At 53.4% G+C, this 16120-nt stretch overlaps 7 protein-coding genes across 7 annotated transcripts; 1 reads left to right on the top strand and 6 right to left on the bottom strand.

The window, feature by feature from the left end:
* Positions 1–461: 461 nt before the first annotated feature.
* VTN49DRAFT_4415 (uncharacterized protein) lies at positions 462–1002 on the top strand (the record flags this gene model as incomplete). Its single annotated transcript, XM_069412359.1, has 4 exons — positions 462–636; positions 688–696; positions 765–851; positions 911–1002. The coding sequence occupies 4 exons, from the start codon at positions 462–464 to the stop codon at positions 1000–1002; spliced, it is 363 nt and encodes a 120-aa protein (XP_069267610.1).
* Positions 1003–1380: 378 nt separating this feature from the next.
* VTN49DRAFT_4414 (uncharacterized protein) lies at positions 1381–2830 on the bottom strand (the record flags this gene model as incomplete). The annotated part of the gene is made up of 2 exons (XM_069412358.1): positions 1381–2638; positions 2697–2830. The coding sequence occupies 2 exons, from the start codon at positions 2828–2830 to the stop codon at positions 1381–1383; spliced, it is 1392 nt and encodes a 463-aa protein (XP_069267609.1).
* A 595-nt stretch (positions 2831–3425) lies between these two features.
* Positions 3426–3791, bottom strand: VTN49DRAFT_4413 (uncharacterized protein; the record flags this gene model as incomplete). The annotated part of the gene is made up of 1 exon (XM_069412357.1): positions 3426–3791. One exon carries the CDS (start codon positions 3789–3791, stop codon positions 3426–3428), a length of 366 nt encoding a protein of 121 aa, XP_069267608.1.
* Positions 3792–3817: 26 nt separating this feature from the next.
* Positions 3818–5060, bottom strand: VTN49DRAFT_4412 (uncharacterized protein; the record flags this gene model as incomplete). Its single annotated transcript, XM_069412356.1, has 3 exons — positions 3818–3971; positions 4029–4188; positions 4964–5060. The coding sequence occupies 3 exons, from the start codon at positions 5058–5060 to the stop codon at positions 3818–3820; spliced, it is 411 nt and encodes a 136-aa protein (XP_069267607.1).
* Positions 5061–5109: 49 nt separating this feature from the next.
* Positions 5110–7082, bottom strand: VTN49DRAFT_4411 (uncharacterized protein; the record flags this gene model as incomplete). Its single annotated transcript, XM_069412355.1, has 3 exons — positions 5110–5805; positions 5870–6465; positions 6530–7082. The coding sequence occupies 3 exons, from the start codon at positions 7080–7082 to the stop codon at positions 5110–5112; spliced, it is 1845 nt and encodes a 614-aa protein (XP_069267606.1).
* Positions 7083–7697: 615 nt separating this feature from the next.
* On the bottom strand, positions 7698–10294 carry VTN49DRAFT_4410 (uncharacterized protein; the record flags this gene model as incomplete). Its single annotated transcript, XM_069412354.1, has 5 exons — positions 7698–8467; positions 8524–9170; positions 9224–9794; positions 9870–10102; positions 10167–10294. 5 exons carry the CDS (start codon positions 10292–10294, stop codon positions 7698–7700), a joined length of 2349 nt encoding a protein of 782 aa, XP_069267605.1.
* Positions 10295–10957: 663 nt separating this feature from the next.
* Positions 10958–14773, bottom strand: VTN49DRAFT_4409 (uncharacterized protein; the record flags this gene model as incomplete). Its single annotated transcript, XM_069412352.1, has 3 exons — positions 10958–11193; positions 11253–13547; positions 13606–14773. The coding sequence occupies 3 exons, from the start codon at positions 14771–14773 to the stop codon at positions 10958–10960; spliced, it is 3699 nt and encodes a 1232-aa protein (XP_069267604.1).
* Positions 14774–16120: the final 1347 nt, after the last annotated feature.

Below are 16120 nucleotides of genomic sequence, written 5' to 3'. Positions count from 1 at the left end.
CAACCCGATCCAGCCGCCTGAAGCCGCAGAAACAAGCAGCCGGTCAGAGAAGTCACATTCTCAAACTCCTGGACGCGACCCTGGAGGCGAGTCTGCCCTTGTGATGAACAAGCTGGAGTCCTGTCGTGATAGATTGCGCTAACCGCATTTGGAATAGCACCATCTGCCAAGAACTTATTCCCGAACCAACGCCTTTGCCAGATCTGCGCTATGACGGCTTGAAGCTTTGCGAGCAGCACAGCGGCCCAGCTGATGATTGGTACTGGCCCCAGTTTGATCGGTGATCCCCGAGGATTCCCACTCCCGATCAACCTTGTCATGGTTTTAATTCCCTAGTGGTGTTGCTGCTGACAGCTAACACTCCTCCCTCTTTCGAGCTAGACTAGCGGCGGTACCCGACCGCTTCCGCGAAATCGTCAGCACCGTCGACGAAGAGTCGAACCATGGGCCCACGCGACCGAATGGCCGGCTCCCAGGGAGGCGCTGGCCGCGGGAGTCAGAGCTCGTTTCCCCAGTCCAACGCATGGACAGGATCGGCGCCTAGAGACCACGGAACGACGACTGGACCGGTGCAGGAGCAACATGTTCCCGTCCGGGGTTTCAATGCAGCCGAAGCTAAGAATGCCCTGAGAAATGGTACGCTCGTCGACAAATATTATCATTACGCAGACGCTCACGAATAGATAGGACCGACACGTGAGTCTCGATCCGCCATGTCGATGTTGGCTTATGAAAAGAGTTCGGGCAGCTAAAACGGCCTACAGAATCGACTCCGGTCCGGTATCAACCGTCCGGTCCACCGCCGAGAGACGGGACAGCCAACCGGGCGAGCGGACCATGGGCAGCAAAGCGTGGGTTGCCATTTGATTATCTTAATGACGGATTGATAGAGCTGACAATGTTGGACTAGCGAACACCATGGCAAATGGAAGGGACTTCTTTCTTGAGCTGCGGAAGCAAGTGACGGCTTTGCAGAACGGAGGCAATGTCCCTGGTGGATAACGTGTCAGCCATTGCTGCAATGGGTGGATTAAGTGTGGGTGGCCCCGCAGGGTTCATTCACACAAACTCTGAGTTTGGTTGATTCACCCATGCATGTTCCGGTCTGGTAATGTTCCAATCACCCCTCGATGTGTTTTGGTAGGAAAGACACAAGAGATATGCCTCGCAGTTACCAATGATCCTTCAGACAGTCTACGCCAACGAATGCAATGACAGACAACATTATCAGACATGCAGAATTTCGTAGCTGCTGTGCTCGCTCGCTGTAGACATTTTGGCCTCCAAGGGACAATCAATTATCTACATCTAATAGAGTGGAAAGCGTTTGGCGGGTATGGTACAATAGTACTGTACACGTCTAATTCTATCTATCAAGAATCACCGGCGGACCCAGCCATCAATGCCCAGAATTCCTCCATCCTCCGCCTGCGGATCCAGCGTCCATCTCCGCACCGCCTTAGCACCAAGGTCCGTCGACCACCCGGCCTCAAACATCTCAATGCCCGCCCAGCCGATCATTGCCGCATTATCGGTGCACAAGTACGGCGGCGGCGCGACGATGCGGACATGTTCAAAACCACGGACGTCGAGGAAAGACCGGAGGACGGTCATCAGGAACTTGTTCGCAGCCACGCCGCCGCTGACGACCAATGTTTTGATCTCCTCGTCGCTTGATTGGCCATGGAGCCGTTTCTGTTCGAGCGTCTCCAGGGCAATGATGGTCCGCGATGCGAGGTGTTCGAAGCACACGCGCATGACCTCGCGGGCGAGATCGACGCGTTCGTCGTTGCTCATGCTTTCCCGACCGGCTTTGGCTCGCTCCTGGGATATGCGGGACACAGTGCTGGAAACGCAAGAAAAACTGAACTGGAGATGCCGCGTATTTGCGAAGGGAGTGGTGATCGACCACCCCCAGGGACTCTCGCGGCGGACTTGTTCCTCGCCACGGTTCCTCGGCGGACGGTAATTCGCGTAGTCGGCGGGGCCGTTCGGAAACGCAAACTTTTCCAGCATTTTGCCGTACATGGTTGTTTTTGCGTCTTGTAGGAGAGATTCCGGGAGGATCTCGCGGGCCGACTTGTCCAGAGTCTCGCCCATCGCAATGTCAACCGTCGAGGCAATGATATCATGCTCAATCAGCGATTTGGAATGAACTAGCATAGAATGCCCTCCGGACACGAGGATGGAAAGGAAAGGAAACTCAGGCTGCACCGATGTACCCTTGCCCTCCATAGCAGACACCAGCCGCGGTGTTAAAAGGTGCGCCTGCATATGATGCACGCCTATAAAGGGCCGCTGCCATGCCACGGCCAGCCCCTTAGCTGTATCAATCCCCACGGCGAGGTTTGATCGCATTCCGGGACCTCTCGTCGCTGCCACGAAATCCGGCAAGCGGCGTGTGATATTGCGTCCATCATTGATGATCAGGCTGTTACTACTGCCTTGCGCTTCCGCCTGTGGAAGATACCCGAGAGCTTTATTGACAAGTTTGGCGAGGCTTTCCTGATGCGACAGCAGAGCTTCGATCGGATGGATTCCGCGGTACTGGCGGGTGTCTGCGGTGACGTTTTCTAGGAAATGGATGGTGGTCGCATTGTTGGGGTGTTTCTCGACGATTGACACGGAGGTATCATCGCTGTCAAGCATCGACCATTAGACTCTCGTTTAAGCAAAGAAAGGTGACGGGATGGTACCAGGATGTCTCGATCGCAAGCGTGAGCAAACATCTTCGCTGTCCAACTCGGGAGAAAGTTGGACAAAAGCGAAAGCTCGGAGAAAGTGACCCGCATCGCGTTGTCGAGCTTGGTAATGCGCGGAAGGCCAGCATGTATTTTACATTCAGCAATGAGTGCGCTCTTCAGGGAAGATCATGAAACAAATTGTCCATTCCACCCTCCGCAGCTCCAGCTCTGCAGCCTCTGCCGATCTCCGGCTTAGGGCTGAAAGCACGGGCCACCTCAAGCCCTAATTACGAACATTCCTTTTTCAGCTACAATTCATTTGGCTGTCAACTGCCATAAACCGTGAGGCTGGTTTCTGCCCAGAAACGAATGAGTCTACGACACCCTACTTTTCCACTACATTGAAGAGCCCAAGCAAAAAATAGCATCCGCATTGATTTCAGCTAGATACATCGGAATATTTCCCTTCATCAGCTGTGTGGACACGGCTGAACCTTCTGATAATGAGCGTTCATGTTTCTGGCCAGTGCACTAGCTCCATTATCCCTCCACATTGATTGTCGACATGATCCAGACATCCATACCTGAAACCCCGAGATCGTCCCGGCATCGGCCGCTGGAGCCGGACGCGGGTGACCCCGCGGTCCGGTGGAGCTGACGTAGCTTCGGCGAAGCGTTTCACTCTGATGCAATCATAAGGCTAGAGGAGTGCTCCTCCATCTTCGCAACTCGTACGTTCTTTTAAGTCAGATGAATTCCCCATCGTCGCTCGTCGCGAGACATCTTGACGTATCCGCCATAGTATTCATCCTTGTTTTCAATCGGAGTGACGCAGTATACCGTCGGCGAGTTGTCAAACTGAATGGACTTCTTGGTTGTCGACGAGGATGAGTTGGGGGACTTCTTGAGAATGCTCTTGGCGGTGCTCGAATTGGTGTACGAGTACATCTGAGGCGGTGGGTAGGGGCTGCGCGGCGACGACGAGATGGGCGAGTACGGGGTACTGCTCGCAACTGGCCCTGGTGACCGAAGAGAGAAGGACTGCCGGCCAGCGTTTTGCGCGATCGAAGTGCACAAGGTAAGCTTCGGCTTGGCGGCGCGGTACATCCTGTTGAAGGACTGTCGATAAGGTACTATGGTCGCTCTCGGTCAAGAAACGAAGATCGAAGGGTCCCAAGCAGATGATTAAAGGAATATCTTTGATCAACAAAGTATTCCCGCTGAACAACCGACGTTGGTGCGACAAAGAAAGCAACAATAGCAAACAAAATCAGTAAGGGGTTGCGCCTTTTTTTTTTTTTTTTTTTTTTCCTGCTTGTTCGCAAGAGCGTTCAACGCTTCGACAGTTGACAGTTGACACTGTTGGCGAATAGAGATTGGACCAGCCAATCTCGGACTAAACCGAAAACGAAACCAAAAATAGAAAAACGAGGATACGACAATCGAGGGAACTTGAGATTGGAGAACAGAAGTTGAGAGTTGGAATGGAGGGAGAATCGAGCGCCTTTTATTTTTAAGCGCCGTGAAGGACAGCAATGACGGTATGCGAGAATATCAGATCCAAAAGTTCAGATTTGAGCCCGGACAAACTCCCATCACCTGGCTGGGCCGGCCCCCTCTCTTTGTGATAACCTTGGCTTTCCCGCAGATGGGGAAGCCGATGGCGTGCTATTATTGGGCCCTAAAGTGTGAAGGATTCGTGTAGCTGCAGACTGATGGCTGGGCGCTGGGATGCTAGTCATGGAGGTGCAGATGGATGAGCCGTTTTGATAGGTGCCCGCTTGAATGGTGCCATTTCCAAACTCAAAGGTATAAATTAAAGTCGATCTGATAGTTTCCCAGAGAACCCGAAAGGCTAAATGTAAATGCCGTGTTTGGTGCCTTGGCTGTCTTCCCAGCTGACATGCGCCATCCACGTCCTTTGTTGAAGCTTGGCAGGATCGGATCTTCTCCGTGGAGTAGAAAAATTCATACTGTACTATCAATGTATTAATCGAATGGTACTCGAAGCATACTGAGAAATTCTCAATGTTGTAAAAGATGATAAAGAATTTTTGAGTTGGCGTGTAGCAGGATAATAGCTTGACACCGATGGTTTGGTCTAAAAATAACATGGCGGAAGCCCAGGGACTGTTTGGGGGCATCATATCTAGTACTAACCGCCAACGCGACGGATACCAGGTACTCTCAACAAAGCAGGTAGATTAGTTAGCCTTGTTGGCCTTGTTCAAAGAACAACTTAAACTGTTTTAATGCATGCAACAACTTCCCCAACTTACTGTGTATTCTAATTCCAGGTACACGGGCCCAGAGAACTAGCCTAGCTTGGATGTTGGTTGCGATCTTCAATGTGCTCAATATAGATATGCACGGCATTGCGTGTCGGGTTTCTACTAATTATTGCATCGTCTATCAACAGCAGAGGCTACGACAGATCCAACAACCCATGCACCGAGCCCAACACTTCACTCGACCAGCCTTTGACCTGGCCCAACGCGTCCTCGACATCCGACCAGCTTACCAACCCCAACGCCAAACTCACACCAAGCGCAACCCCCAAACCCGAGGTGACCGCCGCGGTGGTCGTCGCAACCTTGGCGAGGGTATCTCCGCGACGTTTTCGCCCCCGTCGCTGCTTCTCCGCCGCCAACTCTGGCGCAGGGATTGCTTTCTGCGGACTTGTCCGAAAGACAAAATCCCGAGAGTAAGGGATGAAGACACTGCGCCACCAGTACTTGAACTGCCAGTCCGGGTAAAGCATCGTGTTGCGTCCGGTCCGAGCGTCAACATACCAGCTTGTGCACCCGGTCATCCAAACCAGACCGCGTGAGGCACGTTGGATCCACTCGTTGTCCCTACGCTCAGCTTCAGCCGTCACGCTGACGGTGTCGGCTGCGCGGACCGGGTAGCCCAGGAGCAAGGATTGCAGCAAGCCGAGTCGTCGAGGCTGTAGGATCGGCTTCAGCAGACGCAAGCTGAAATTGATCTGGCATTCGGTCGAATAAATGACTGATAGATGGCCGGTTGTTGTGTTGGGACCCATCATCACGAAGAAGTTGGGAAAGGACGAGATGCAGGTGCCGTAATAAGCCTCAGCCGCACCGGCCGAGAATCTATCCCACTGCTCGTTTGTCAATATTTAATATCCGAGATGCTGCGGAGACCGAGAGAGGGTAGTTACTTACGTGTTCTGTCAACGAGATGCCCTTCTCTCCTCGGATATCCAGCGGATACAGAACGCGCTGCGTCTCGAACCCATTTGCCAGGATGATTGCATCTGCACGGATCTCGCGGCCGGAGCGGGTGCGCACGCCCGTGGCTGTAATCTCCTCAATGGGGTCCGCATGGACGAGTTCCATATTCTCATTATGCAGGCATGCAAAGTAATCTGTATCATTAACCTTGCGTTTGCAGCCCAGCTCCGTCTTGGGCGTCAGCGCCTCATGGTACTTGGCCGGCGCCGTGCGCTTCATATACTCGATTCGCTCGCGGGCCAACCTCTCACGGACCCTCCGTCCGGTTACATTGTAGAAGCCGAAGAAATCGAGCTCCATGTCTGCGTAGATGTAGAATCGATAGAGCCGCATTGCCAGCGGCACATAGCGCATAATCCACTTGAAGAATGGCCCGTAGACCGGGTTGGGGCGCTCGGCCAGCCAGTGCGGCTGCCGGCTGAATTGAACAATCTTTCTGGCTTTGCCGCGAGGAATACCGTTGTTCAAGTCGCCATTTGTGCCGAAGGAGAGTACTGGCACGAACTGAGTTGCGCTGCAGCCGTTCCCTACTTGGGGTCAGCAAACAACCCTTCCTTTTACGAAGTTTCCTGTCATGGTCATCATCCTCACCGATAACCACAATCTCCTTATCCGTCCAGTCAAATGAATGATCCCATTTCGCTGAATGAAACATCCTTCCCTGAAAATTCTCCGCACCCTTGATATCACACCCTTTTGGAATCGACAACGCCCCGACCGCTGCGACCAGAGCCCGCGATCGCCTCTGAGTGACCTTGCCCGTTTTTTGATCCACGACCGTCGTTACCCACGTTCCAGACTTTTCGTCAAACTCCGCCCGCTGCACGGTCGACTGGAACCGCACATGGCGCGGAATGTCGTACTTGTGCGCAACATCCACAAAGTACCGTTGAATCTCTGGCTGCAGCGCAAACTTCTGCGACCAGTCCGGATTGAGCTCGAAGGAGTACGAGTAGAAATGCGAGGCGACGTCGCAGCCGCAGCCTGGGTAGGTGTTCACCCACCAGGTGCCGCCGATGTTGTCCGTCTTCTCGTGGATCTCATAGGTGGCGTCCGGGTAGTCCTGTTGTAGTCGGATCGCAAAGCCGACGCCGGACATACCGGCGCCGATGATGAGTACGTCCGTGTCTAGGGTGACTGTCATTGTGATGCCGATATGGATATATGACGACTAGACACCTCTTTACGATACAATCCTCCTCAATTGACACGAGGAGTAGAGCTTACAGTAGGAATACGAAGAGTCGGTGAGATTTGAATTTATAATACAGAGCTGTTGGTTCTATCCAGTGTCTAGACGTGTTTGTGAATACGCGAGAGACCACTCGGCCAAAACGCCGACGGAAAATACGGAGTGCTGTACTCCGTGCTGGACAAGCAAGAAGGAAAAACAGGTTGGGGATTTGGCATCCCCGCAAAATTGGAGATCGGCAGACTTTCCGTCCCCGGCGACAGGGCAAAATCCAGATCGCGGGCTTGGCTCCCGCCTGTCTCCGCTCTCCGCTGCCCACATGACCAGAAGCTAGCTCCACAACCAAAAACGGCAGGTTTCGCGACCATCACCTCGGTGAACTTGGCAAGCTATTGCTGAATTGTCTGTGCGATTGACGTATTCGTTGTTCGGGGAAACAACGAAATAAATCAGCACCGCGACTGGTGGAATTGGCGTCTCACTGTAGCGACTGTCAGATCTGTAGGTGCTCCTTGCATCTGGACGATCTGGTCGTAGATCTCGTCGATGTCTTTCAGAAGATCATGCTCATGTCGTCGGGAACTCGGTCCAGCCCCATTCCTCCAGGAGTTGCTTGACGCGATACTCAGTAGCCCATCCTGTGTCGGCCTCGATACCTCTCAGGAGCTTGATGATCAGACGTCGCTCATGCGGCTCCGTCAGGCACTGCCCGGTGACATACAAAGGCTGCAACGCATGGATTCGGGCGGTCGCGTCGAGCCGGCCAAGGGAGATACCCACGATCTCCCGGCTGTGGTACCGGACCTCGTTCTCAATGGACCGGTATGACTGGAGTCGGTTCGTCACGGTGGTGCGCCGGCCCGTGGACTCGTGTGGCTTGTTGATCAGGAGGAGGATCCGTGCCAAATGGTAATGCTGCATGGTAGATGCGCACATGGGAATGCTATACCAGACTTCCGGAAAGGTGCAGTCGTCAAATCCACCGAGCTCCTTCGGTCGTCGCGATGGCTCGATCCGCGCGCATGGGCGAAAGGTAGCGGGAAGCCCATTGTACCATGCATCCAGTTCGGCATGGATTCGGTACCAGCGCTCCAGGAGAGTTTGCTGTGAATACGCAAGAGGGGTTTGTCCCATTCCTCCCATAGCAATGAAATTGACTATCTTGGACAGTATCCACACAAGAGCATTCGAAATCATATCCTCCTTCATGGCCGAGTCATCTTCCAGGTGACCGGCATTGCTGGGGCGAACGAAGCCATTGGCATCAATCTGTAGCCCGGCTTCCGTCCAAATCACTAGGTCCTCGGTATCCAGCCGAGTTTGGCACTCATTGATGACTAACCAGTCATGTCAGCCGAACCGGCTCAAAAAGTTAAACCTGCTCAATACTCACATGCGGCTAGATAATCCTGCCTCGCAAAATTCCAAAAGACAGCTCTCCGTGCTTTGGACAGCCCGGGTCTTTTCATCGGTATGACACTGCCGTTCGGAGACGTCTGCGATTCCAACGGCATCATTCCGACCTCGGTAATATCCAACAGGGACTTGACTCCGCTCAGATGACGATTCCACGCCGGTCCAGTCGCATCGAGAAATTCATAGACAGAAAGAATGGCTGTTGCTGACAGGACCTCATCAGAGTGCGCGCTGGACAGTCGACTATTCGAGTTTCGACGTCGGCGCTTGCGGGCATTTTCGCCGTCTTCACACAGCTCAGCCGCCTGCCATTGCCCAAACGCTTCGGCCGTGCTCAGTGGTGTCGGTCCTTCGGCGTCATGTTGCAGCTCTTTCATGAGGAGGTGAATGGCTTTGTCATAGTACTTTGCTCCGTACCAGACCCAATCCACCTTGTCAGCGTTCGGCCACAGTTCCATCGACGCCTGCTGGGAACACAGCCCACCCACAATTGGCTTCGCCCCATTAACGCGGCCCAACTGTTTTGCAGCGTAGGCACAGGCCGCGTATTTTAGGAGTGGGTTCGACAAAGCTTTAATAGGTACATGCCACGAGAAGTATTGATTCAGATCGAAAAGGTCCATCCTGTCCCTGAGTTAAAGTCACGTTCCAGCCATGATACTATGTACGCAACTCACCAATAACCGGGGCCCTCGGAGTAGTGTCGCAGGAGGAACGCGACCTCGTGGTCCAGTTCAACATTCTCATTCATTTGGGATTCCCGTGCCGAAGTATGGGAAGAAATCGGCACGGGCACAAATGGCGAACCTCGTCTCTCCTGCGAGTCCTGCAGCCGCGAATTCACAGGAGGTGATATCGAACTTGAAGGATTCAGAAGAAAATCGATATTGTGGTTATTGGATGGTGGCAGGGAGGAGGAGTGGGGAGACTGGGCCATCGTGCCCTGCGGTCCACCGGAAGGGGGCACTGAAGCAGCAGAGGTAGGGATATCTGAATGAGAAAACGAGACGTCATCTGTCGGTGCACCCGACCGATCCACTGCTGGAGAGCCTGTAAATATATACTCATTCTGTATTGCGACGGTCGAGAGCGCAGCTAGTCCATGCGGTTCCGTGTCGTTGGACGTTCGGTAATCATGCTCAGGACGCCAGTCATCGCGATGCGGACGGATCTCGGAGGATGCTCGAGCTGCCTGAGATTCTCCGTCGGAGCCTTGGGTTCGAGAACCGGAACTGTCGACAAACACCACTAGAGCAACGAAGCAGAGTTCAGCCGGCTGACCACGCGCATACGCTCAAGGGAAATGAATAAGCCGGGTCGAACCATTCTTTGGAATCTCAAGCCAGACGCTGTCATCCGCAAAGGACTGCTTATTGTTGTAGAAGCTTTTCTGACTGCCTTGGCCTTGGTCGCCGTTATCCTTGTTCATCGACGCATTCTGCTGATGACGGAAGACGATGCCCTCGCTGGGTCGACATTCTCGCGACCCTTTGCGGCATTGACCGCATTGGGGCTTCTGTTCGTCACACTTGAGTTTCCTTGCACGACAGGTCAGGCTGGAAGTGGTCCGATTGTCAGCAAATTTATTCCATGCCACTGGGCCTAAAAGATGGTGCTGACCATCCAGTCCTTGACCGCATAGGAGTACCCTTCGTGCGGGCACGGCCGGTTGTCACCGCATTCGAAGATGAGGAGGACGGGCCGGACGAAACTGGTGAAGAGGGCAGAATGGGAGCGGTCGTGACCATAGCACTATGTATACAACGGAAGTAATAATCTAACGGGCGAGTGGGACATCAAACATGATGGAACGCCTTTTCGACACTCAAGTGCGAAACATTGGCGATGATTGGCAAACACGGCTAGGGGAGCCAGGCATTCGGGACTGTTCAGTTGGTATCGGGCCTGGACTTTGGAGAAATCGGAGAAACCGCTCTCTGCTCCGATATTTGCGGGGAAGGCCAGACAAACCCCCGGACTGTGGCTGATGACAGGTTGTGGCTGGAATTACATTCTTATTTGCCTAAAGAGGTTAATAGCTACTGGAATAGGAGGAGCCACGTGGATGTGGCTGAGCTCATTGGAGAACGGAGTGTCCAATGGTTCATGCGCTTGTCTAATGCTCTGCTAGGGTATTCGGGAAGGTACACTTGGGACAAGTCATCCAAACGCATTATTATATAACGGTAACTCTATGTACATAAGAAGATCGCCCACAACGATCATCCAAACCTGATAAATAGGGCACAAGATTCAAGGCACGAAAATGCATCCGCCAGAAATTAAAACCCGACCGGACGTTTTCGCGAAGGGATCGTGGAGAGGAAAAGAAATACCGAAACAACGAATAAGCCGGACCGCCTACCCTAACGCCCTGGAACCGCGCCCACGCAGAGAGCAAGCCCATTGGATCAAATAGCAGGCGCCCCGCTATTGCGCTGTCGCAGCGAGTCGAACAGGTACTCCGGAGGCACGCGCTGCATGCTCGTAGGCCGATCGGTCTGATAAGCCGTCGGTGCACGGACGTAACCCTGTCGATGACGCTGGATCTTATTGAGAATGACACCCAGAGCCACGATAAGGAAGACGCAGCCCAGAGAGATGCAGAACGAAATCAAGACAACCAGCCCCGTGGAGAGGTGGCCCTCTGAAAAGAATGAGTTAGAATCAGATCCGGCTATCTCTGAACATGATCAGAGAACTTACTCTGTGCCTTAAACGTATTTTGATTCTCGGTAAAGATCTCGTGGATCCGGGCTGGTCGACCATCGCGGGCCGATGCTAAGAGGAACGGCGTCAACACGGTCCCATTGAAGATGGCCGCAGAGGCGTTGCCAAAGTCCGGGATCCGGAGTTGGCCAGTGACGACCAGGACTTGGTCGTCGTTGAGGGAGTCGGCGCTGTCATGTTCGTCTGTCACAGCAATGACCTGGAGACCAGAGATTGTCGTTGGATCCTCGAACAGATCGTTGTGACTCTGGAACGTCGAGCCATCGTAGTTCATCAGGAAAACCGACCCATCATCAGAAGATTGCCCAGCTACCCAGAACTTGGACAGATCCTGTGAAGCAGGGCCAAAGGCGGTGACGGGGCCTGGGATTGTGGCAGCGGAGGCACCCTCCATCGACGTCCAAGACTGTGCTGACGTGTCGTAGGTTGCCAGCCTCGACCGGTTCCCACCGACGTTCAAATCTCCGGCAACAATCAACTGTGATTTACTCGCCCAGTGCATTGAATACACGGTGCCCGTCAACGAAGCACCGGGACGGCTCCACTGATTCGAGGATGTATCCCAGACGCAGACACTGGGGCAAGGGAGGCTTCCCGCAGCACTGAAGTTGCCACCAACATACACCTGCTCGGAATCCGGGCGTGCCGTAATGGCAGTGACGAAAACGTCCGAACCGGTTAACGCCGGAGGCTGCGGTGAGATGAAGGTGGCATTCGTCAGGCTGTAGGCAACTACACCGTTCACATTAGATCCTCCTGCAGAGCCGGTGATTCGTCCTCCCGCGTAAAGTACGCCGTCTTGCACCTCAAGGGTAGTAACCGTTGAGTTGGCATCGAGGCCCTCACTGATGCCGGTCAGAGTGGTGGCTTCACCGTCGGTGCCATTGAGGAATACGAGGTTGTGAAGAGTCGATCCGTTCGTCGCCTTGGCGGCAAATTGTCCTCCGAGGATGGTCAAATTGCGTCCATCATCTCGATCAAAATAAGCCACGATGACATCTGCCGAACCCTGCGATGTTTCACGCTTCGCCAGAGTGCCACCATCCGAATCTGACAAGAATTCAATAGGGATTGGCGCCAGAGCGAGGCCTTCAGAGTTTGTCAAAGAGGCAATCCCCGTTGATGCGATCCCGAGGGACTGGAGTGAACCAGCAAGTACGGTCTCATCTTCCACCTTGGCTGCGGCAGTCAATTGACCACGGAAAGCCATTTGAACTACATCCAAGTGGTTGAGCCAGTTCCGCTTCGAAGGAACCCAGATTGCGAACCCAGGCACTGGGACTGCCGAGTGGGAGCCAAACGCCACAATCTCGTCAAAGCTGCCGCTGACAGCCACCACGGTCTCCGGCGCATCGGAAGAAATATTCAGGGAGAGTGGCACAATGGACGTAACAGGACCATTGACACCTGCGCCAAGCGCAGACCACGACTTATCAGCTCCGGAGTACGCGGCAACATGGTTCAGGCCCTTGGGGCCACCCTCCGAGGTCCTAGTGAAATGTCCGCCGACATAAAGAGTATCGTTCAGAACAAGCTGTGACTCGACCTCTTCATTGAGTCCACCGTTGGCCAGCGGGGTTGGGCTGGGGTCATCAATTTCAAACGAAAGAATATTGTTGATGCGCGAATTCGCCTTCGAAGAGAAGTTTCCGGCAGCATAGACCCTCTTCCCATTAGAGACCAAGCTGGACACGAGTGCATTCGGCTCCAAGCTCGTGCCGGCTTTGTTCACCGAGAGGTCCTTCTTAGTGGCATTTTTGGGATCGTATTCATACAGGCCATTCAGGCCACCGGTAGAGGAAATTAGCTTGAACATGACGCGATCCGCAACCATCGTCTGGGTTCCTTCGAGAGGCGCAATCGTCACCTCTGGACGGAACGATTCGCTGCTGGCTTCGACAAATCCCGTATAGATCGTGTCGTACTTCTCAAAATTATTAGTTTGCCAAATGATAGTTTCAACAGGAGGCGCTTTTCTGGTGGACGACGCTAGTTTCGCTGTCACGTTGATCCTGCCACGAGAGGCGCAGGTGCCGTCAGCGACACAACCAGGAGTGAACAGCAAAACCGAGTAGTTGCCAGATTCCTTGACATCCGGTCTAAACGTCACGAAGGTGTTTGCCGGATCCGTGACCTCAGTGGTCAGATAGTGAACCGACTGATCCGGAACGGCCGTCGTTCTCCAGTCGCCCTGTCTGGATGATTCCGAGGGATGCGCGAGCTCACCACAATTCCCCTCGTTGAATTCATCAATGGCATACGTGAAGATGGCTATGAGGTATTAATAATCAGCATCTAGGCTCATAGACAGACGTTGGGAAATACTCACAATCTTGGAACAGCTCAATTCCATTCAGCCCTGCTCCCGGCCCATACCAATCCAGAATCTGGAGCATGAAGCCAGACATGCCCACCGGGTTTACAAACTCGAATTCCTGAAACGGTTTGGACGGGTCATGAGACAGAGGGCAGCTGTCTTCACAATACCTCCTATCTCCAGATTCGGGATCCACGTAGCTCAGATTCATGATACCCGTATCGGGCAGTGCTTGATAACGGAAGGCCTTGGTACCCCGTCCCTCAAAGTGGGTGTTGTAAAGACGGAGCTTGGTTGGATAAAAGGTGTAGTCCATATCTGCGCGCCAAAAGCCAGGCGCGTTGTCTATCAACAACCAAGTTTCGCCGGGACCTTCCGACTCGCCATTCTTGCAGATGGCATTGCGTGGATCACTGAACTCAGCGAGGGGGGAGATGGCATCACTAGTGATTGTGGCGGTCGACAGATTGATGATCTGTGACTTTCTCTGTTTCTTCGTGGTTTTCTCGCCGTCGACAACATCACCCACATCGCCCACACCATCGAAAGAACCTCCGAATATGATGTGGCCGTCACGTCCCTTGACGATCGACGAAACCGGTCCACTGAATCCTCCGAAGGGGAGGGTCTTAAGGCCCTCAGATTCGCTCCAGATAGCCGCATGAGACGTGTTTCCGACCTCGAAATCCCCTCCAACGTAAACGGACTCCGATTCCTTGTCGCATAGGAGGGCACGCACCGTGCCCGTCAATCCATCAATTTCTTCGACCTTGTTCGTCGCCGGATCGTAAGAAGCGATGCCTCGGGAGCGGACGCCTCCCAAGCTGGTAAAACTTCCGCCGACAATTAAACGGGAAACGGTTCCGTCTTCGCCAGTGAAGGGGCAGACGGCCAGGATGTCGCCGTCGGCGGCCGCGAGCGTTGCCAAAGCTCCATTGGGAAGTTGTGTCAACAGCGCTTGCGAGTCATTGACGGAGGCCGCAGAGTGGGCTTGATTTTCGTAAGCGTAGATGGAGACGGCATCGAAATCGCCAGTGAGCGCAACCCAGCCAAGGGGAGAGAGATCGAGACTCGGTAGCGGTAGGGGAGTCGGTGTCAACGCGGACGACATCGCCAGATCCAGTCCGGCCAGGAATAATGATCCCGCCGTCGCAGGCCTAAACAGTGAGGAAGCCCTCATCGCTTAGGGTGCGACGACGCGCCACCTTCGCCTAGGGATGAATGGATTTTCGGTGCAACGACCGAGCGACTTCGAGAGGTAGTCAGTGTTTCGAACGGAACGAGGCCAAATCTCGAGCAAACGAAGCGTGTACGATGCGGAGGAAGGCCGTAGAGAGTCGAGGTAAGCTGCACAATCAGGCTGAGCCATCAACCGCTCAATTCATTGGACGAGAGGGCAGGAAAAGGGGTCAGGAATGAAGTCGGAACAACAACACAAAAGACGAGCAACAAGAAGAGAAAAAAAAAAACAAGCAAAAGAATGTCAAAGTTGGATCAACAAAGCATCGATAGTCAAGCGAGTGACAAGGCGACCAAGTGCGCCGATTGCAGCTGGAAAGTGAATGCCTGAGTGGACGGCTGATGGCGTGACCGACGGCTGTGTTCGAGTGGTGTGCATATCATAGTCGCACCCTGGCTGCTGACTAACACACTGACCGGGCTGGGCCGACTGGGCCCAGGGTCAACTGGCCAAGGGCCCGTCCGTCGCACTAAAAAAGGTTATGTGGGCCTGTTGATCCATCTAATGCCCAATGGGAATGATTCCCGGATTGGCCGATCCAATCATGATTCGAGGGCGGATGGATTGGAATTTGACATCCTTCCGCAAATCGGATATGACGTCCAGATTTGATTTCGAATTTCATGCACGCAAAGCTCCGCGTACGTTCAACGTCAGGACTGGGAAATCCACGGTCTTCACGGTGGCTACCCCGCTGATGAAATTATCAACTTCCTGAGAATCTCGAAGAAGCTTTTGCCGGAGTCTCGATGCGTGATTCTGACGATGAAGAGACCTGGAAAGCGGAAACTAACGCAAATGATATACGCAAGGATCTTGCAACACGAAGTCAACTCTGGCTGCTGATTGGCCGAATTTCAAAGCCTCGTTTTATTTTGCCCTTTTGGTCTTTGAACATCTGAATTGATTCTTCGGCGAGACTGTCAAGTGAAACGGTAGAGGGAAGACCCTCAAAAGTCTCAACTGCCCAGGCGATAAGTTTATCGAGTTTCAAGACTGCAGCAGATCAGAGATTACGTAGGCATGAGTACACGATGATCTACGCTGTAGTACTCCACACGGAGAGCGTGGTGGTGCATACTTGGGTGTCCACCTTTCGATCACCTCCTAACGTCGGCCAGCATGAAGATGGGATGAGCATACATGTATGAAAGATTCAACAGAACTGACCGAGTCTCATCGTCGGCACAGAATCTATGATTCTACGTTATGTCATGGCTGTGACTCACTACCTTGAATGTACTTGACACACACACACCCAATCATCAATCTACAAGGCAGGAGCAG

The sequence above is a fragment of the Thermomyces lanuginosus genome (genome assembly GCF_041956635.1).
Source record: "Thermomyces lanuginosus strain ATCC 200065 unplaced genomic scaffold VTN49scaffold_31, whole genome shotgun sequence".
NCBI lineage: Eukaryota > Fungi > Ascomycota > Eurotiomycetes > Eurotiales > Trichocomaceae > Thermomyces > Thermomyces lanuginosus.
Note: the sequence above shows the minus strand (reverse complement) of the source record. Positions and strands in the feature narration are given on the sequence as shown.